The sequence below is a fragment of the Venturia canescens genome, chromosome 8 (genome assembly GCF_019457755.1).
Source record: "Venturia canescens isolate UGA chromosome 8, ASM1945775v1, whole genome shotgun sequence".
In the NCBI taxonomy this organism is placed as follows: Eukaryota; Metazoa; Arthropoda; class Insecta; order Hymenoptera; family Ichneumonidae; genus Venturia; species Venturia canescens.
In genome coordinates, this window is record NC_057428.1 from 6824381 (window position 1) to 6846935 (window position 22555).

The window sequence follows — 22555 nt, forward strand, 5'->3', positions numbered from 1 at the left end:
ATTGCTCTCAAGAGTACTCTCACGACTGAGAATGACACGCCTGCAGTTACTCTCGGCAGCGTGTCCACTAGCGAGTACTACTCTCGAGAGCGACTTTACTCTTACGTGGACAGACACCTTTACTTTCATTCGCGAGAGTACTCTCAAGAACAACTTCCAGAATTTACTCTCACGTAGACATGCATCTTCACTCGGATAGAAGCGGCAATACGCAGGCGCATACAGGTTAACATATAAAAACGCTTGGTGGAGAACAGTGGGGAGGCTACAAAGGACCGCACAAAGAGGAGACGAAAAGAATAGGAAACACCGTATTTCTCTATTTTATCTCATTCTTTCGCATGCTAAATCCTATGGACGAATATGTTTGTCTCATTTTAGTGTCGCTTTTTCGTTTCATCGTGTTTCAAGTTACATCCGTGCTAAGGAAGTTTGAACTTCAACTTTATAAAAAAATGTTATATAACAAAAAATGTTTAGAATCATCCAAAGATACGTGTAAATTTTTTCAAAATTTTTCAAAAAATTGTGTAAATTAAAAAGTATAAAGGAAGCTAGGAAATTTTCGAAAAAAAATCACATGTATTCTTTAAATGATCCTCAATACTTTTTATCCCATAAAATTTTTCCGTTAAGTTGAGACTTTGAGAAAAAAATCATGAAAATTTACATCATGTTTTTTTTGCAAAAATCGACTTCTTGGAAAAACTGAGTAAGAAAAAAGAGTTCATAACCACTGTTTTGGAAAGATCAGAATCAAGGACACCTTTACTAGCAATAACATGGTTATTTAAGTGGAGCAGCAATAACGAAAATCGATTTAAAGGGGAAAAAAAACGTCAAAAATTTTTGACTTTTCAATTCAAAAAGCAAAAATAATAAAGATTTAGAGTTAATTTTACAAAATAAATGCCAGATTCTGAAAGAGCACCCACAAAAACCTCCCATACGAGATTTTGAAGAATTTTTCTTTTGTTCCTCAGTTATAACTGTGTACTTGAAATTGCGTGTCCAAAATTGTCGTTTTGCGCATTAATGGGTTAGTACGGTGATGCTATACAACATTTTGAGAGTAGGAGTTTTGGAAATTTTTCCCGTGTAGCAACATGCTTATAAAGTAATTTCTGAAAATTTAAAGATTTTCCAAACGTATTAAGACTCACAGTAAAATCGTGACCACAAACGGAAAAAAACTCCATGTGTTTTAAACGGAAAACTTCAACCCCCGTGGTCGAGGGTTAAGCATTGTTTTAAAAATCTGTAAAAATTACAGCATTACTTTTTATGTTCTTTGAACCAATTTAGGAGGGGGAAAGGGTAAAATAAATTTTAAACTCAAATAACGACCACCCTAATGTTCATACAAGAGGTACTAGTTTTGAATTGGAGTTTAAGGCGTGCGTCGATGGATGATCGACAGGTGTCAACTCTTGAGACGTCATGAGGAGAGTCGACACAGACCACCAGAAGGGGCGCGGTCAGAAATGCGGAGGAGGGGGGGGGGGGGTGAGGTGTGACGAGGCAAAAATAGAGCGTGAGTCCACACAGATCAAGCGTTTTTCTTTGTGGATTTTAACACATATGATCCGTATTCCGTCAATCCTGGTCATCTATATGAGAGTATATGAGAGTGAATTACAATAGCTATACAAATAAGGCGAGAAAAGAACTTCATAACTCACACATCGTTCTTCTTTTGTAACGCATTCTCTTTTCATCGATAACCTATGTAGCGATTATTTTTACTACTCACCATTTTCTCTGTGTCTTTTTTTTACGTCCAGTAGAAATCTGCCATCACGATAATATTCCACCCTCCTTGATACTGAATTTTCAGTTCACTTATGTCTTGTTTGGATAAATTGTTAAAACCAGAAAGACATGAAAAGAAAATATAGAAAGAGGTAGAAAAATTCACTGCATAGGTTATTCGAACAAAGAAGAGTGTGTTACAAAAGAAGAATGGTATAAGATTAATAAAGTTCTTTTCTCACGCCATCGCTATCGCTTCTGCATCTCACTTTTGTATTGGGATCTGACAAAATTTGTGAGACACCTGGTGTTGAATTTTCAAACTATAACTGGGGTGTATTGCTCATGAATACATATCAATTAACATTAGTGTTTTTGGACAAAATTAAACAAAAAATGGAAGTATAATTGAGTTTACACCTCGCGAAAAATTAAAAAACAAAAAATAACAAAAAGAGAAAAAAAAATTTCAATGACTAGAAGTTGGATCGAACCATCAGCAAACATTACTTATTGTTAAAACTAGCATTATCTTTCTTGAATATTTGTTACGTCCCGAGAGGGAGGATTAGATGGGAACGCACAGTCGCCGATTTAGAGAAGCAGAGTGTACGTTTGAGTACTGCTGCCGGTGAGTCTTCTTTGGGATTGATGCGGCGGCCGAGTAACAGACGTTATATTTTCAGGTATACGTGACCTTGTGATGATTTTGTGCTTGTGAATTAGAAGAGATTTCTAATCACGGAGCGATGTCGAAGGCTTCACGAAATAAATGTATGATGATATTTTGTTTACTACAAAATTTATTGATAAATTTATTGGTAGACTATTACACTTATTTTCAATTTGAGAATTGAGATAGTTTTGGTATAACCGCGTGTTAGCTAATGTACGAAACTCTCTTAGAAGAGTTTGAATTTTTGATGAGGAGAGTTGTCCGATATTAGTCTTTTGGTGGTTCACTGCTAACTGACTTACAACTAGAGATTTTTAACTTGGTCGGAGTTAGAGGATGAGATGCATCTTCGGTGGTTAGATGCTGTAGAGGGAAGTTTTTCTATGAGGTTTTTTAGTTTGGATTGGTTAATAGGTTGTAAAGTTGGTGGTCTGTCTTGGTGATTGGATTTGAATATGAGGGAGACTTTTCCAGAGATATGATTGGAGCAAAAGTCGCACGAGGTTTTCTCAGAATTAGGGAAAGTGTGTTGAGCAGTTTCTAAAATCTGCACGTGTTCCATTTGAATATAAAGCGTGCATTTTCGGGACTCGTGAGAAACATAACTTTCGAAACGCAGATTTGGAGTTTTCGTGTGAGTTTGAAAAATGTTAGGCAGGCAATAAACTTGGAGATAAGGAATGTTTATTGTTTCCAATACTGGTCCTGTTGTAGTTTTAGTGGTGACTGACAAGGAAAGTTACCTTAGTGTACCCACACAACCTGGGTTGAAAAAATTACATTTTGTAGTTCACATCAAAGTATAAACCCTCACAAAAAATTAGCTGCCCACTCGCATATTTAAGGGGTGGAATTAATCCCTCAAAATCGGTCGTTTTCTCGTTTTTCGTTGAGATCTCCCAAACTAAAATAGATACGACAAAAGTTTAAATGGCAAATTTATTCATTTTTCAGTGCTCTGCAATAATATGTAATCGTTAATTGTATAGCTTTTCATAATTATTTTATTTTCCTAAAAAAACGTGTTTGTTGTACATTTTTCTTTATTTTATCGTCGAAAAAGTTTTTACTTTACCTGAAAATAAAACAAGATTAGAAAAATTGTCAAATAGAAAATGAGTGTATCCAGTTATGCCTCCTACCCTTGTCTTAAAATACTCATGAATCATTTACCTTTAGTTTAGTTTTGTACATACATTAATTGTAGTACAAACGAATAACCATCAAATGATTTTTTCCGTTTTATATAAAACTTTATTCAATATACATATTTCCATATTATTTCCTAGAAGCCTTCAATTCATGTATTCCTGTTGTTACGATGTCTAGGACTCATGACAAGTAGAATAGTAAACCCTGCCATGCACTTATTAGTTCTTTTATCTTCGTATTATGGAATGTATTCATTACAATAATGATACTCCTCAAAGAAATGTTTGAGACACAAAGAATTTTTGCACCACGAACATGTTATAACAGCTAAATCACCACAAATGTGACATCGTGGTTCCGAATTATCTCCAAAACTAAATGTCACAGGATTAATAAATTCAGGAAGTACTTTTTCTACATAGCCACTTTTGTACCATGCGTATTTAAAGAGTATGGATCAGTCGACTAACCTTACTTGCAATTTTCGAAATCGAAATTCTTTGAAACAGTTTGATCGATTAAAAAAAAGCTCCGTCAGCCTACGCAGAACAATGACAAAAATCGACTGACAAAGCCTTTTTTTAATCGGTCAAACTGTGTCAAAGAATTTCGATTTCGAAATTTGCAACTATCTCTCTCGCACTCACGGTTGCGATATACCAACTGATCCATCCTCTTAAACATATTAACATAACGTGGGGAAGACAGTTGATTGTGAACAAGTGACTGCAGTTGAATAATGTTATTCCTTAAATGTAAATTTATATCGCTACCGGAAAGAATAGCTCTGTCTGAAAAGTGCCTTACAAAATTTTTCCATATTCGAAACCCAAACACATCTAATGGTTGTATTTGTTCTGTTGTTCCTATTGGAATAATTTCTAATACAATTTTTTTATGAAGAGGAGTTACTTCATTAACTACCCCTGGACAGTTTCCACTCCAAGAGTCGATCAAGAGCGCACTGCTGTCACCAACGTTTGGAAAATAGATTTCGGTTAGCCACTCCTCGAAATAATCTGTCGAAAAAACGAAATATTTAGTATGATTTGGTTTGCTATATTTAATTTGCCGCCCGAATATATAACTTCAATAGTTCTTACCTGATGTTAACTTTCCTGATTTTGATGCCGAAATAAAAATGTTTCTGGGTTTAAACAACGCTTTTTTTACGCGTGGGCCAAAGTCACCACCGATTTCTTTTAATACAAGATATAACGGTGAAAGTAATTTTCCATGGGCCGATATCATTGGTTGAATCGTATACGAATGGGTTGTCGAAGATATGGATTGAACAACGCATTAAATATCTTTCGATCCTTGGTTTGCAAGAGTGCGACCGAAATGCATTTCAAATTGGAATCTACTTTGGTCCGAATTGTAAACGTTTTCCAGACCAATGTCGTTGATAACAGATTTAACGTTATTTATCAACTCTTTAGCCGTTTTTGCAAGATTTTTTGAGTCTTCTAAAGTTTTCCGGGTAATAAATTTTGTAATTTTTCGAGACATGCGATGTGCTCTTTTGGACTTATTCACCCAATTTTTTGATGCTTTGAATCGTGCATCGGAATTTATGAAATCTTTATGTGCGGTCAAGGCCCATCGTTGTAAATCAATAACATGTATGATCTTGCCATATTCAGTTGCTTCAATGAAGCGATTTAAAGTATATTGAGATATTTTATTGTTGTGTCCGCGAAGACCGTCGCGAAGGGACGAGTTATCAAGGACGAGTATTTAAGGGATTTAGGCCAAAAGAGCTGAACTCCAACTCGATACTTTTACAACAAGTTAACAATAAGTTTATTTAAGAAGTTACAAATTCGAGGTTTTATTGTCTCGAGACCAATCGTTACAATTCTCGTCAAAGACTGTCGAATTTTGGGTTAGTCGATAATTTTATAGATTTGGGGGTTTTCCCCTTTTCGTGCGAATATAACCTAGATTTCCTTCTGGAAGTTTCGATGTTGACATCGAGGGTCGATACGCTCGTTCGGGAGCATCGATATTTCACCATTGCTGCGTTTGCGCTGAGATTGCTTAATTTGTTTTAATGAGTGCGATGTACGAGCACAACATTATTCAATTTTTCTTTATAAGTCCCACCTTTATTTATTTCATGAGCCCAACGCTTTAATTGTGTTTTAGAAATTACTTTTCTAAAACGGTGTACCACCGTACGAATATTTAAATTTTATGTTTTTCCACTTCTCCAATACTCCACAGTTTTCTTCTTGTAATCAAATGAGAGTTCATCTTCATTTTTTGTACAAGAAATCCATCTGCTTCATCGGATGAAATTGAATCCCATTCCAATTCACTATCTTCTACACTTTCAGGCTCATGGTGTTTGAATTGTTCCTGAAAATGTAGAGTTTCGTCTTCTTCAATTTCGATTCCCGTGTATTTGTTTATGCTTTCAATTAAAAACTCTTTAATGGTATTGCCTAATTTCATTTCACTTTCATTCACCGGTGTTTCGGGCAAATTCATCGTCATAAAATAAGTCAACAAAATATGTATGACATTCACTGGATTGATATGCATTTTTAAAAAAGTTCGTAGTATTCAATACGTACTCAACAATGCACACCTATGATCAGAGAACTTTAGTGAACGGGACCGCTTTAAAACTAACTTAAATGTGACAACAATGAGATTATATAGAGCCTTATCTTTTACTGATATATCAGTGTTTAACACAATAGATAGGATATCATAGAAAAATAAAACGTATTTTAAGAAACCCACCTCATAGTTTGATGAAAACATGTTATCAGTTGAAATTGATAAAAAATTTTGCGTTTGAAAAAATTGACTCCTTTTAATGAGCGCTTGTATTAGAGAAAACCAATGTAGATTGATAGGATTGAATTTTAAATCGGAATAATTAGGTTTAATATGGAAAAGTAGAGAAAAATGTACAAAAGAACACGTTTTTTTATGAAAATAAAATGAATATAAAAAGCTATATAATTGACGATTATATATTTTTACAGAGCACTGAAAAATAAACAAATTTGCCATTTAAACTTTTGCCGTATCTATTTTAGTTACGGAGATATCAACGAAAAACGAAAAAACGACCGATTTTGAGAAATTAATTTTACCCCTTAAATATGCGAGTGGGCAGCTAATTTTTTGTGAGGGTTTATACTTTGATGTGAACTACAAAGTGTAATTTTTTCAACCCAGGTTGTAGGGGTACACTAAGGTGACTTTCCTTGTGAGAGTCGGGGAGTGCCTGGGGTGCACATGCGTTTCAAAGAATTTGGGAAAATAGAAAGTTGAAGATAAAAAGGCATGCGAGAGTGTTCAAAGTCTTACAGGATGTATCGGTTTACGATCCACGTATTGTTCTGGAGTGGTTTGGATTCTTTGGAATATGTTCTATTGGATATAAACTATTTACCAACGAATGATGATGGCGATTTGAAGATATACTTGTGATAGTGATAGAGTTAAAAACGAAAAAGTGAGGAGCGTCCAGCTTGATACTGGGACGTAAGATATTTATAACTAATGCTATATTTGCACGATGAGCATGAGCCTATACCACACACGGACTTAATACGGCGATTGCACCTCCGTCTGCGCCATATTAAATTTAGGCCACGCCTCCGTGTCAGATCCCAATACATAATCAAGATGAGTAGCCGACTCCAAATTCGGATCAAGTAGGCCAAGATACATGAAAAACATACACGAGGTAATTAAGAAAGAAAAAAAATCTCATATCCACACCTGCGATTTTCCTCAATTTTGACGTATTTTCAGTGATTTTTTTCAACTTACCCAAAATTATGAGGGTGTACGAAATAAACGTACTCTGGATTAGCAATCAAAAAAAGAAAAATTGGACTTAAAAAATTATAAACTATAAAAAGTATAAAGACAAAACGTTACAAAATCAAATCGAGACCAAAAAATTAGATTTACAAGAATTTCAAAAAAAAGATTGCAAACGAAAAAAAAAATTATGAATCTAAAAAAATTTGACCGTTGTACTAGGTGTATTTTTTCTAGCTCAGAGTACCTAATTTTCCTGTATTCTATACTCATAAATTCGACATTTCATTGAACACAAAAACGTTTACGTGAACCGATTTCATTATTAATTTCCCAGCACAATGTCCGTTTCAGTAATTCCTACACATTATCTTTGGGGGTTCCACTTCTACCATATGATTTAACACATTTGTTTTTCTACTGAATAAGTTTTTATAATGCAATTTTTTCGATCGAAAATAGTCGTTCCTTACAATCAGTTTTTTCTACTCAAATCCTTCTATCGTTATAGGTGTATAAAGATCGTAGTTTATTCTTTGATTCTGACCCTTTCTCAATCTCAATCACCGCCCACACCATCACTCGACCAAATGTAGCTAACGAGCTCGAATAATAAGAGTGGAGGTGGTGGTCCGCTACAGAGGCTCACTTGCCACACCTTATAGAAGAGAATAAGACAAAACGAATTTTCTTATTTATGCCGTGAAGTCTGTAGTGTATTCTAGAAATAATGGTGTGTATCAACTGTCGACATTGCAGGTTTAGCCGAGGGTACAATGGTTGACATGCAACGTACGCTGAATAGTCTAAATGGTTATCACGGTCATATAATGGAAGCGCTAAGAATAGCTGAAAGTCATCGCGGAGGTATGGGAAACACACCGCCAGGCTCAACCACTTTACTAGACGAGGAAGGTTTAAGAAAATCATTAGCAGAATGTGGTTACGCCGATGCTTACCGGAAGCTTCAACAGCAGCAGCAATCTTCGCAACAGCAGCAGGATGGTCAAGAACATATTGACAACCAAGACGATGATGACGATGAAGATGTGCCACCATCGTGTGGTCCAATGCGCATACGTACGCTCGAGGATATAATTAGGCAATTAGAGCACCATTCAGCTCGGCACATGAGTCCAAGCGGGTCCGAAGATATGAGAATTTCGGAGGGCGAGGCTGATCGTCATTACAGAATAGATTCCTCTGTTTGCAGTGAATCTTCTCAAGGGTAAGACGAACCATTATTTTCGCATATCACCGGGCATTAGCACATATATTCAGGCTATTGGATGACCCATTTCAACTTTGTCATTTTAATATCACGAAAGCTGAGCGCTTCCGACGAAATTTCTTCGAACAAAGTTGACAATCCAGCAGAATAATTTTTCCGATGCTCTCCAAAACTTAAAATATCAGTTTTCGATTATAATTTGAGATTTTTATAAGAACTTTATCAGAAATAAAAATTATTTTCGAACGCAAAATACGAGTCTGCGATAAAAAATATATAGTTCCTATGAGAAAACACAAAGATGATCTTCAAATGACCATGAGGCAGCTACTGAAAGTCAAAACTGTTAACGTCGTCAGATTTCTGCCACCAAACCTGTCAATTTTGTCCGAGGGATTGTTATTGGAAGCGCTTAGCTTTCAACATATTAAAATGTCAAAGTTAAAGTGGGCCACACTGTATATTGATCTGTGTCGCTGCGTTTTTTTTCAGATTTACTTATAATTCAATATTATTCTCTATCCCTATACGTGTGAGATTCTTCATGAGTTTTTCGTGAATGTTGGATAGTTCCTTTGGGAAATTTATACATTTCCATTTTATTTAATTAAAATTCTAATATCTGCTGCCTAGCAATGACTTCATCATAATTCACCTCGTGGAATTAATAATAATACCATCATCTGCTTATGTGAAACGGAGCACATAATAGGAGCAGTTTAATATATTAACGCATCAGAATAACTTATATTTATATATTCTATTATGCATTTCAATGTTCAGCTTTCTATTTTTAACTACCTGTTTTTAATTCATTCTTATATGGTATGGGACATTATATATTAGGATGGCCGCAATTCGGGTCACTTTTTTTTTGCAAATTCCTTTGCGAAAATATCATCAGCATCAAAAAAAAATGTGCACCATATTTGAATGCGCTAGCAGAACTTAAACAGGTACCACCGAAGAGTTGAAATTTTAAATGAAAAACACGTGTATTTATAAAACTTGTTACTTAATTATTATCTGCCTCCCGTAATAATGATGATAGAAATCTGAAATTTGCCACACTTGTTGTTCATATTAAAGGGTACGAAACAGAATTTTTTCAGATTTTTCCGAAAATTATTTCCGTGATTTTTACCGTTACAAAGATAACGATATTTTTTATTTTCTTAGTACTTTGATCACGGTCAATCGAAGCACTTTTAAACGTCACTTTGATGCAATTAGACAAAGTTTGAGCTGTAATCAACAGAGTACACTTAACAATAACTCATCAAAACCTGAAATTCTGTGAGAATTCATTGATGAAGCGTTCCAAACAAAGTCTCTATGCCAACGTTTGGATAAGTTTTTTTTTTTAATTTCCGACCACTTGCTTCATGATTAATGTGATATTTGAAATGAAAGTAAAAATGCAAGAGCTCACGGACCCAAGCAACGTTTGACTGTAGGGAATGAAACCAGAGATCGGCAAAAAAGTATTTATGAATCTCGAGTATTCAAGTACTAGAGAATGAGTAATTGATCAAAGAAAAGTCCCGAATATTCGATTATTCGGTACTTGATGAAACAAAAGTCCCAAGTACTGAAAGAATTGGTAATTCGTCAGGAAAAAATCTCGAATATTCGATTATTCGATACTTGATGAAACGAAAGTCTCAAGTACTGAGGGAATTGGTAATTGGACGAGGAAAAATCCCAAATATTCGATTATTCGGTACTTGATGAATCGAAAGTCTCAAGTACTGAGGGAATTGGTAATTGGATGAGGAAAAGTCCCAAATATTCGATTATTCGGTACTTAATATGAAACAAAAGTCTCAAGTACTGAAAAAGGAATTGGCGATTGGTAAGGGAAAAGTCCCGAATATTTGATTATTCAGCACTTGATAATATCCAAAGGAGCAGACGAAAATATGCTATGAGAGAATTATGAAATTTCAGGGTATGAAAGTATGAACGAGAAAATGTTAACCAACATGGATGATACGAGAGAAAGGGGGGGGGGAGGATGGGAGGGAGGGAGGGAGATGGAGATGGAGAGAGAGATAGTTGTGTTCATTCCATGTTCTTGTTCCGACATTCATTCAAGGAAAGAACAATTTCAATACATTTTTTCAAATCCTTTCTTATATTGATTCATTAATAGTCATATTTTACATTTTTACATATTGACATTATAATCATGTTGAAATATTATTTCATTTATCATTGTTAAAGTCTATCTCTATACATTCAACAATTCTCTTTCTTGTTATCATTTACATTATCATCATTGCTTTCGTCGTTATCTCTTTATTTTTTATTATCACATTGTTTCAGATATTTTGCATTGCTTTACTTTTTTATAGTATTCCTGTACTTCTCTTTAAGTTCAATTCGCCTTTACATACCTCAATTTTTTCATAGCTGAATGAATCGATAATTTTATTTTGCTTCCATTGAGTACATTAAATTTATGTCCGACAGATCGTGTCGCTCAGTTATTTCATTATTCGTATAAGTTGTACAACAGAATTGTGTCGCAATAAACTTTTTTTGGGTGGCGACCCTTGTTTTACTTTTATCATTTATTATTTCGCTTTGGAATTACATTTCATTAAAACCCTCAATTCGAAGTTTTCATCGCTTAATTTATTGTATTTTGGTAAATTGAACATCGTTGCATAGCTGAATAATCTTTCAACAGCAGCAGACGATGGCAAAGGCGTATTGAACTTGAGGAACTGTTTTTTTACGGATGGATACATATTCAAGAGCGCTAAATCGGTTCTCTTCTCCGATGAAAATTGAGAAAATACCGTTTCTTCGCCATCGGCCCCGAAAGCATGAACGGTCTCATTGTCCGGATCGAGCCCACATGAAAAGTCAAAAAAATCATTATCACCCGTACTCATTGAAACGTCTTCATTATTTTCCTGATTGGTATTCGAAAACGCTTCTCGTAATGTAGAGTTAACGTTACCTTGAGCAGTAGTGTCCAAACACTTCATCCACTTCAGTTTGAAAAGTGGATGTGTAGCAGCAGCCACTGTGCTAAATATCCGCATAATCAATATATATATAATAAGTGCCGCATAATCAAATATTCGGGACTTTTCCCTTACCAATCACCAATTCCTTCTTCAGTACTTGAGACTTTTGTTTCATCAAGTACCGAATAATCGAATATTTGGGACTTTTCCTCATCCAATTACCAATTCCCTCAGTACTTGAGACTTTCGTTTCATCAAGTATCGAATAATCGAATATTTGGGACTTTTCCTCGTCCAATTACCAATTTCCTCAGTACTTGAGACTTTTGTTCGATTGGGTCTCGAATAATGGAGTACTTGACAATTTCAGTTTGCCAATTACCGGTTATCAGAGTATTTGATAATATTCATGAATAACAGTACCAAAATTACCAGTATTGCCGACCTCTGAATGAAACTATGAAACATTTTCTATCGCTGGTTCATTTGATCAATTTACTTGAAAAATATATATATATATATATATATATATATATATATATATATATATATATATATGAGTAGATCCATTGAATTTCGCCCAATTTGTCAGGAGGGGTCTTTCGATTTTGCTCAAAATTGGGTACTTCGAAGTACCTTAAAAACTATTTTCAAATATGAAATTTCAACTCTCTAAGTGCTCAAGGTCGAGAACGAGCCTTATAAAGGTAAAAAAATGTCCATTTTTTGCCTCATTTTAATATGATGGTTCACAAAGACTTTACGTTCAAGTCAAATAATACTGGTTCCATTTCCTTTAGTATATCATCTAGATTATAGAAAAATGTGGTTCAGTCGTCCAGATCAAGAGGCCTTTCATTGTGATCAAGTTAAATGAATTGAAAATTTCAATAAAATTACCTTTTTCAAATTGATGCTACAGGTTCATTTCTAGTTTAATTAACTTCGAATATGGCTCATTTTTTTTTATTTTTCATACCTTTCAAGCGAGCCATGAGGAAAATTTCGATCACGTAAAGAAGCCTAGAGAAATATCATTCCAAAGTTGGTCTTTTTCGAAATTTTACGAAAAATCACTAACTTTGACCGTGCACCACGGATTTCTATCAACTCCGATGTTCACAAAAGTTTAGGTGAGAGCAGTTCTTTATATCTAGAACGACCCGCTTCGTGAAATTTCTTGGCCCAAACTTCCATCACTCTCTACACCCTGCCGAAGATGACACAATTCCGAGTGCTTTGATATTAAAAAAATGTATGATGCAGTGTTTCTAATTTTTTTGCGGCTGTTTTACGGAGTTTTCAGTGTAGTTGTATTGAATCGAACACACATTTACCATATAAACAGCATTACATTTTCTGATAAATAAAATCATCAGCCTTTTCATATGAATTTTCGTATTCAAAAATATATCATTTTTAAAGAAAAATGTATTTTCAGTTCATTCAAAAAACCTATTTTCAATTACGTTTGACTAGCTTTCAATATTTATGAACTTCATTTTTGGACTTGATTTAATACTGTTTTTTTTTTCACCATGTGAAACGTAATAATTTTTCAGCCGTGTATAATACCGTTTGAATTTACTTTAATATGAAATATTGAAAGGTGCGGTCATATCTCCTCATTTCTTTGTATGGTAAACAATAACGGTGCAAGGATGAAGATGTAAGACGATTCGAAGGGCTATGAACAGTGTGAACGTTGGAATTTTAGGTTTTTTTGTATATTGTATAAATAAAAATAGGTTGGATGGATTTAAATAAAACCTTGTATACATCTTTTACACATTCAGTAATGGAAAAATTTTGTTTTTTATTTGTTCCGTGGTATTCTTTTGTATAAGGGTGTGTTGAAAATAGCACTCCCGGAATCGGTGTTGACAGCAAATCTCAAAAATGGAACATCTCAGGACGAAAAACCAAAAAGATTCTTAAAATACATGAGGTATTCCAGTTCAAGTGTGTAAAGCCGTGACCTTGACCCACTCGGATTTGTTTAATTTTTTTTGCATGCTCACATTGAGTCTTAAAAACGTCCTCATCATATTTTTCGTATTCCGAATATCTCTCATTTCTGAATGAAAATTTTTTCGAAAAAAAAAGTCGTGTTTTAAAAATCTGAAAAGGTCTAAAAACACCGTGATACCATATAAAAAATTTTAAGCCATCACCCGTAGTAAGCAGATCATTTTTTCAGTGTTTTACAAGCTATTAACGTTCTTGAAATTCCAGAAATTTCTCAAATAGTTCACCTTCAGCCGATACTGAACTATTTAGGTACTCAAATTAATTACGTTGATGATTTTTGAATAATGCAATACGAATTATAAACCTTAAAATGAACATGATGCCTACGTAATGCCTGAATAATGCTCCACAACATCATATAGCGTCTGGAGTTCTTATTGTTTTTTTCACAATAGGTATAAAAAATTCTATTTATTATATAATTAATTATAATTATTAAGTCAGATTAATTCATGAGAAATAGGTTTTTATCGCAGTTTGCGTGTGCATGAAGGAAGGCATGTTACTTGAAGTATATTTTAAACCTGACATACAGCATGAATACTGTAAAAAACTAGAGACAAGTACATTTATGGTTTTTGAGCAGTCATCTGTAAAATCATAGAAATCAATGGTTGGAAGACTTTTCATTCAAGAAAGAAAACGTTTTCAAATAAATACAAAAGTTGCCAAGTACTACATCAGATTACGAACATGAATGTGATTCCATTTTTCAAAAAATGTACTGCTGTTTATATGGTAAATGTGTGTTTGATTCAATACAACTATACTGAAAACTCCGTAAAACAAGCTTCAAAAAAAATTAGCAACACTGCATCATACATTTTTTAATATCAAAGCACTCGGAGTTGTGTCATCTTCGGCAAGCTGTAGAGAGTGATGGAAATTCGGGCCAAGAAATTCCTCGAAGTGAGTCGTTCTGGATATAAAGAACTGCTCTCACCTAAATTTTTGTGAACATCGGAGTTGATAGAGATCCATGGTGCACGGTCAAAGTTAGCGATTTTTCGTAAAATTTCGAAAAAAACCAACTTTGGAATGATATTTCTCTAGGCTTCTTCATGTGATCGAAATTTTCCTCATGACTCGCTTGAAAGGTATGAAAAATGAAAAAAATGAGCCATATTCGAAATTAATTAAGCTAGAAATGAACCTGTAGCATCAATTTGAAAAAGGTAATTTTATTGAAATTTTCAATTCATTTAACTTGAACACAATGAAAGGCCTCTTGATCTGGATGACTGAACCACATTTTTCTATAATCTAGATGATATACTAATGGAAATGGAACCAGTATTATTTGACTTGAACGTAAAGTCTTTGTGAACCATCATATTAAAATGAGGCAAAAAATGGACATTTTTTTCCCTTTATAAGGCTCGTTCTCGTGACCTTGAGCACTTAGAGAGTTGAAATTTCGTATTTGAAAATAGTTTTTAAGGTACTTCGAAGTACCCAAGTTTGAGCGAAATCGAAAGACCCCTACCGAAAAATTCGGCGAAATTCAATGGATCTACTCATATATATATATATATATATATATATATATATTCAGTGGTGAAAAAATTAAGAAAGGTTCTCGCACATCCGAACAGTCTACAAAAGAATGATCAAGAGTTCCTGGTTTTTTTTTCAATTAGTTATCGTTCTGGTACATTCATGGAATTTTCGCCATAAAATATTCATATAATGGTTTAGAAACCAGATCGTTTTGTTTATTGTTTCACCATTAACTTCTGGTACAAATACCATGATTATTATGTGTTGTTAAAAGTAAAAAGGAGTGATATTCGTTGATTACGAATTCAACTCGAATACCTCCAGAAAAGCCGAATGCGAGCATATTTACAATTAATAATTGTCTTTTGGGATTGAGTAATTCATATTTAATAACGAGCAATACGTTCAGGCTACAAGACCATCGTCAAAAGTAACTTCGTGAAATATCGTCAAAAATATCGCTATCACGGCGACTTGAGGCTCTCCTGTTTATTCTGAAGGAGGCGCGGAAATTCAAAATCATCTAGCGAAGGCCATTCATTCATACCCTTCATTCCGAGCTTCTGATCTGAAGAAAACAAACAATGGCGTCTAATCGAAATGCAATACCTAGGTTCAACCTAATCTCGGGCGCAAAATGATTGATTCGGAAACAACGGGACACTGTTAGCTAATTGAATCAGCTTTCGAATGAACCTAATTTGGTTCTGATCAGGGAACGAACTAACCAGTTTACGGCAGAGTTTTTGATAAAGTGGAAAATGCATTGTCACTGTGTTTTCCACCAGTCGATGTTTTCAAAAAGGGCATAGAGGGAGTAGCATAGTAATATTGCATTTGAGAAATATTTCATTGACACTATGAAGATATGCAGGTGTACTAGTAAAATGCCGAGATCCTGGAAGTTTTAGATCCTCAACTCAATGTATTGTCGAAAAAATAAAAAAAAATACCAAAAAATAGAAAAAGTAATTCTCCTTGGGAATGGTTCAATCGATCTCTATGAAATTTTAATATGTTATAAGAGTATACGAGAACGATTTCAGGAAAATTTAAACGCCGTATAAGGTGTTTCATCATCTAGTGAAAAAAATTAAAAATTCCAAAAATATTTTTTTTCAACTATTATAACGCCTAAGCTGTTGAATATACATAAAACATTAAAATGACAACTTTGTAGATAAATAAATTGTCAACAAAAAATTTTAATGCGCTGAGACTCTACATTCAACCCTTTTCGAGTTTCAGAGAGTGAAGGAAATGTTATGTATTGTAACGCTTTTTCCCAGTATTAAGCGACAAATTACACCATTTCACTCGCTACTGGGCCCCAGACGAAGGTTTCTTCTCGACAAAATTTTTATTAAGTAACAAATAAAATAATTTCGAGAATTGACCCGACTAGAAGGGTTTCATTATTCTCGGTAGAGGGGCGTGAGCTTTCTGGAAGAAAAGAATAACGCGGAAAATGTAAGAGCTGGGATTATAAAAAGTGATTTATTATCGTAAAGAATTAGAAACAATAGCAATGTTAAATCTTTTCCAAAAATTTGAGAGGCTTTGTCAATACAAAATTTCATTAAAAAATTTGGCGTCTATCAAATAATCGCTTCTCGGATATTTTCCATCACGATAATTGTTCATAAATTAGTGGTTTCGAAAGAAAGGCTACAGAATTACGATCAACAAGTTCTTAGTGACGAAACATAAAATACGAAATGCTTAATCTAAGAATCTAGTCCGGATGCAAATATAAATTTTAGGAATTCCTCTCGACAATTATATTATTTTCACAACGATCATTTTAAAGTACAATTGATAAAAGGATTATTAAAAAAAACGTTGGAATTTAATTCACTCCTGCGACAAAGTTACCATTCGATATCGTTTAGTGATTCGATATTTCACCGATTTACAAAATATTTGCACGCAAAATAAAACGAAACGATACTCAAGGATGAACGAGACAACGGCTCTCCGCAATTGTTTCAATAATTTTAACTCTGGCAAAGATACTCTGAATTACTTTGGGACGTTGGCTTCTCGAAGGTAAAATTTGAGGCTCAAGAGAACACTTCCTTCCTCGTTGTGGTCCTGATTTTGACTAATGAGATCGATTTGAAATTTCTGTAACGCGGTTTCTTGAAACCTAAACCCTCACTCTTAGCCTCCTCGTTTGATCGGGATGTTAACGAGTTCTTCGAGAACCTTCGCGAATAATTCGCTCTCATAGTAATCAAATTGTCGACGTTCGAGAATATTCGGTGTTGACAATATGTGACGTTGGATCTCGGTACAGATAGACGCACCGTGAGTCCGACGGTTCAGGGTGAGGACTTCAAGTTAGCGTCCCACCGCTCGATGTTTTGAAACTCGTACTCGATGACCAACGAGATCTACGATGAATCGACAGACGACCTTCTACTTTTGAATTGCCCAATTTCTCTGCTCTCGATTTTTCTCTAGAGGCTCTTCACTCGCTCATAAAAATATTTAAATGTGAAACAAAAAAAATTAAAAATGAAATTTACAATAATGATTACGTTATCGCATGAGACTTTTTGAGAGTATTCGTTCGAGAGAAATTCAAACACCGTCGAAAGACGCATTCCCTAAGCCATTTCTGTCGAATAGGGTATTTTACACCATGTAAAAAAAAATATAAAAATGTATGATTATGATAGATTTCGTAAAAAATAAACGAGAAACGTCAATATTTATTCATAAAAATGTAATGTGAATTTTATAATTCAATTTAAAAAATTGTCTTTTTTCATCTGTTATTCAAATGTCTAAAACGCCATCCGCCATATTAGATTCCAACGTGACGTCACTCCGATAGTAAATAATCTAGATTCTTATTGTGCGCTCTGTGTCATTTTGAAATTTTACGAGTTATTATGCACGTTTGTGGACTTTTATCATTCATTTGATTAAAATCGCATTATGGAAATCGGTTTTGTGAAAGCAGATAGTACAAATTAACCAATGATAAATATGTTGATGGTGGCGATGAATCCACAATTTTTGTGGCATATTTACACTTGCATTAGTACATTCAGGCACGAGACACCAATGATATACCACTATAATTCATTATTTTTACAAATCTTATTACTTGGTCTTTCGCAATTGTATTGTTTACTAACGGAGTGACGTTACAAACCGAAATAATATGGCGGCTAGCGTTTCCGCGTGAAAATTGAAAATCATAAATAAAAAATAGTTTTCAAGACAGTTTTCGGTCTTATAAAATTGAAAGAAAAATTCTACTGGTTTATTGTGATCTCAGGATTATTTTAAAACAGTTTTCAAAAAAAGGTTTAATACCCTATTATACATTTTCTAGTGACGAGCAAAATTGCCACGTCACACCATATCTTTTATCTCATTGAAACAATTTCCATTTTTTAGGATATGATCTGTTAACTTTACTGAATGTATTGTGACGTGACATTTTGCCCCGCCACTCGTACGAATGGTGTCGACCAGTGGACCGAGTTTACGGCCTATTTTTGACGACTTTTCAACTCGTCGGGCGTTGGTCGGAACGGGACTCATCATTGCGTAAATATAATACCCCTAGGGAATAAAAAGGTTGGGACAAGTACATTGATGGTCCCTTGTTTCTGGAAGGAATATGAAAAAAAATCAAAACCAGGAAAAAAGTTTATATAAATAAAATCTAAAAATAAAAAACAATCGGAAAAAGTTCTATTAAAATATAAAAAAAAGTAAAATAAAAAATTTTTTAAAATCAATTGAAAAAAATTTTCATCCAAGTTACGTCCAGCACTAAAACTTATGATATCAATTCGAGGCCAAGTATTTAATGATAATTCAGAATATTTATTCCAACGGGTACCATCAGGAACTTGAGAAAGTTCTTATGAATCAAAAAAGTTACCATTTGAGTTACGTGCAGCACTAAAATTTATGATATTAATCGGAGAACAAGCGTTTTATTAGTAATTTCGAGTTGCATCATTATGAAATTGTTTTAAGAAGCGTTTAAATCCAAAAAAAAATACATCGATGGTATAGTAATTTGTTACTCTATGGTGGGAGAGACTTGAAAGAAAATCGATTTTTCTCAGACTTTCAGGATCCCCTGTTATTATTCACAAGATTCTACGTCGATTTTAGATCGGTACAAATTATGTCTAAATATGTGTTAAAAGTACTTGTTCGGCCCATCACTATTCATCTAAATAAAAACCAATCATAAAAAAACGAAATTGTATGGCAGAATCCGGTTGAAAATTTATTCAAATGCGATTTATTATAAGTTTAATGTTCTCAATAGAAGTATAGGTTAGCTCTTATACTAAATAGAATTTTTTCGCTGGAAGAAATAAGAAGTAGAAATTGCCGTCATTGGAATACAAACGGGGGGGGGGGGGGGTTATTTTAGAAGCTTGAACATATTCATTGTGCAAAAAAATTTTCACGTATCGACGCACAATAATATCCCTTGTATATCATAGGAGAATTCGTTTGAATTTTTTATTTAATCAACTTTCTTGAAAATAACTTCCTCAATTTCCTCTGTACGCATACTTATGATGTATCAGTTCTAGAAGGGCCCTGCTTTTTATCTCAATAAATAATTTAAATTAACCCTACACCTCATGTGCCTTTTTTCATACCCTCAACCTCATGACCGGGGTTTGAACGCACCCCACTCTTTTTCTGCTTATAAATTCGGTTCTACGATGCTAAACTGACTTTATCCTACACCATTTTCTTCGTTTTTTTATAACGAAAAGAATGATGTACGATAAAACTAATTTCAATTGAATTTATATATAAAAAAATCCGTCGATAATCAGTCGATAATGTCGCTTGTTAGGACGGGAGCGTAGTTTGAAGTTCGCATGGGGTGTGCTCACACCCCAGTCATGCGTTCTAGGGTTAATAGTGATGGGCCAGACAAGTACTTTTAACACATATTTAAACATAATTTGTACCGATCTAAAATCAAAGTCGAATCTTGTGAATAATACCAGGGGATACTGAAAGTCTCAGAAGAATCAATTTTCTTCCTAGTTACTATCACCATAGAGTAACAAATTACTATACCACTGATGTATTTTTTTTGGATTTAAACGCTTCTCAAAACAATTTCATAATGTTAAAACTCGAAATTACTAATAAAATGCTTGTTCTCCGATTAATATCATTAATTTTAGTGCTGCACGTAACTCAAATGGTAACTTTTTTGATTCATAAGAACTTTTTCAAGTTCCTGATGGTACCCGTAGGAATAAATATTGTGAATTATCATTAAATATTTGGCCTCGAATTGATATCATAAGTTTTAATGCTGCACGTAACTTAGATGGAAATTTTTTAATAGAATTTTTTCCGATTATTTTTTATTTTTGGTTATTTATTTATATAAACTTTTTTCTTGGTTTTGAATTTTTTTTCCATTCCTTTCAGAAACAAAGGACCATCAATGTACTTGTCCCAACCTGTGTTTTCCCTAAGGGAATTTTGAGGTTTGATATCACGTTTTTTTTTGTACTTCCTTGATTTCGATTGGATGGCTATAGGATTTTAGTTTCAATTTTCATGTGGTGTTATGTTGTTAGTACGTTTTCTAAGAATATTATTTTGTTAGTGCATTTTCAAAGATTAAAAATACTCACGATAATGATATGATACTGTGAACTCTTTTCCGCAGCACCGCAGAGGTAGAGTTACAGGCGCGTCTTTTTTACGTCTTTTATTTTGAGTTTAATTTGACGTTTATTTACAGTAAAAATGTCGATGTCGTTTTGGGATATTCGGTATCGCCTCCGCCGCTTGGCTTCGCGAACCGTCTTTTATTATGACGATGCCTTGCTGTTACTCTTCCCGATCTCGTTCGCAAAAACCGCCATTCTACACCGTCTTCGAGTAACGAGTATCATTCTCGACCAGCAGACGGCTGAGAGGACACGCTGGCATAGGCCATTCGTTGAACGCCGTTCGTGTCTCTCCCGTTGTAGCAACCGAGAGTTGCACCGTTCACTATACCATAAATTCGGGTGCCACCGTCCGTGCGATACGGCGCCTCGTCAGGTGGGATTCGGGGAGTTTTCTGGGGTCGAGGTGTTGTTATTGCCTGGTGGCTTATTGTTGTGGGCCCACCATGACTTCTAGACGTCTGAAGTCATGAGGGACACTTCCCCTCGTCCTTTCACAGCTGCCCGCCGGATCCCCAAGAAGAAAGGCACTCGAATTACGGTAATGCAGTCGGGAGGAGTGTTTCGAGTGGACGGGAGAGGTGAGAGTAACAGGAAGGTAAGTTATCGACGTGTCGCGCTTCCTAATTTGAATTACCGCGAAAGCGTGGACTACGAGCCAGTGCTCTAGTTCACGCCTAGCGTGTGAGCGCTGCGGTTCGTGGGCCTAATGATGGGAAAAGCGCCGAATTGAGGACCACTCGTTCGCACAATTAGTCTTGTTCCGATCACCTCACCGGCGCGTCACGAGTCGAAGCCTTCCAACATCGAGGCCCTTGTCTTTTTTTTTCTCCAGGTGCGACGAGTGAGCTCCTCGGTAAGTCCGTTACTCTTTCTCCGGGAATTCTTTGGTAGAGTTGAGCATATCGTTTTTTGGAATTTAGTTCCGATTTTTGAGTTTTGTTACCTGGGGCATTTTATTTTGGGGAGACATGTGCGACGAAGTATCTCGCGAGATTGTGGCCGATACTTCCCGTGTCTCCATTTTCGTATAATTTATTCAGAGGCTCAACTCTATCAGAGGATTCGGTCTTAATTTGGTTCCATACAGTATTGTTTTATTTCCAGAAAATTATATCGACGATTTTGGGATCGAGTTTTGATGAAGCATTGAGTCTTACGCGAAGTAAAGTCGAGTTATCTTTTGTCTCTCTCTCTCCCTGCACGTGACGAGGCAGAGAACATAGATTTACATGGAACAACAGGGCCCATATTAGCTTTTGGCATGGAAAATGTAGTTCCACTCATGGGCTGTAGAGAGCGCAGCGACGTATCCATATGTTTCACACATTCAAAGCATCAGCTGACCGCCCCCCTCTCATATATCGCTGTTAAGGAAACCATAGCACTCAAGAGATTGCCGGTTCATATACTCATGTTGAAAGAAATTTTTTTTGCCATAAATTTTTTTTAATGATATTTATGAATATTTGGAAATTATATTAATAACTATAGCACTTGCGACCACACTTACTATTTCATAAAACTTCAACATATTAAGCGGCCCGGATAAGCCAGTAGCATTTTCTGCCGCTTAGGGATCAGAAGTTTACATGGTACTATATTATATGGTATTCATCTAATACGTTGAAATAAGATCTAAAGTGATTATTTGTGAAAAAAAATGTAATTTACAGATTTCAATGAAAAAACAATTTGACATTCGATTAAATTTTGATTTACCGTCATAAGATCACCGGAAAAAGAG

The 22555-nt window shown here is 34.8% G+C and overlaps 1 protein-coding gene across 20 annotated transcripts in view; it reads left to right on the forward strand.

The window, feature by feature from the left end:
* mmd (mind-meld) overlaps nucleotides 1–22555 on the forward strand; it is a 619790-nt gene that overhangs the window by 523165 nt on the left and 74070 nt on the right. For all 20 annotated transcript variants that reach the window (XM_043427306.1, XM_043427287.1, XM_043427309.1 and 17 more), the window contains exon 24: nucleotides 8132–8600. In XM_043427306.1, the coding sequence (XP_043283241.1) occupies nucleotides 8132–8600 (469 nt within the window). The remainder of the gene's footprint in view (nucleotides 1–8131; nucleotides 8601–22555) is intronic.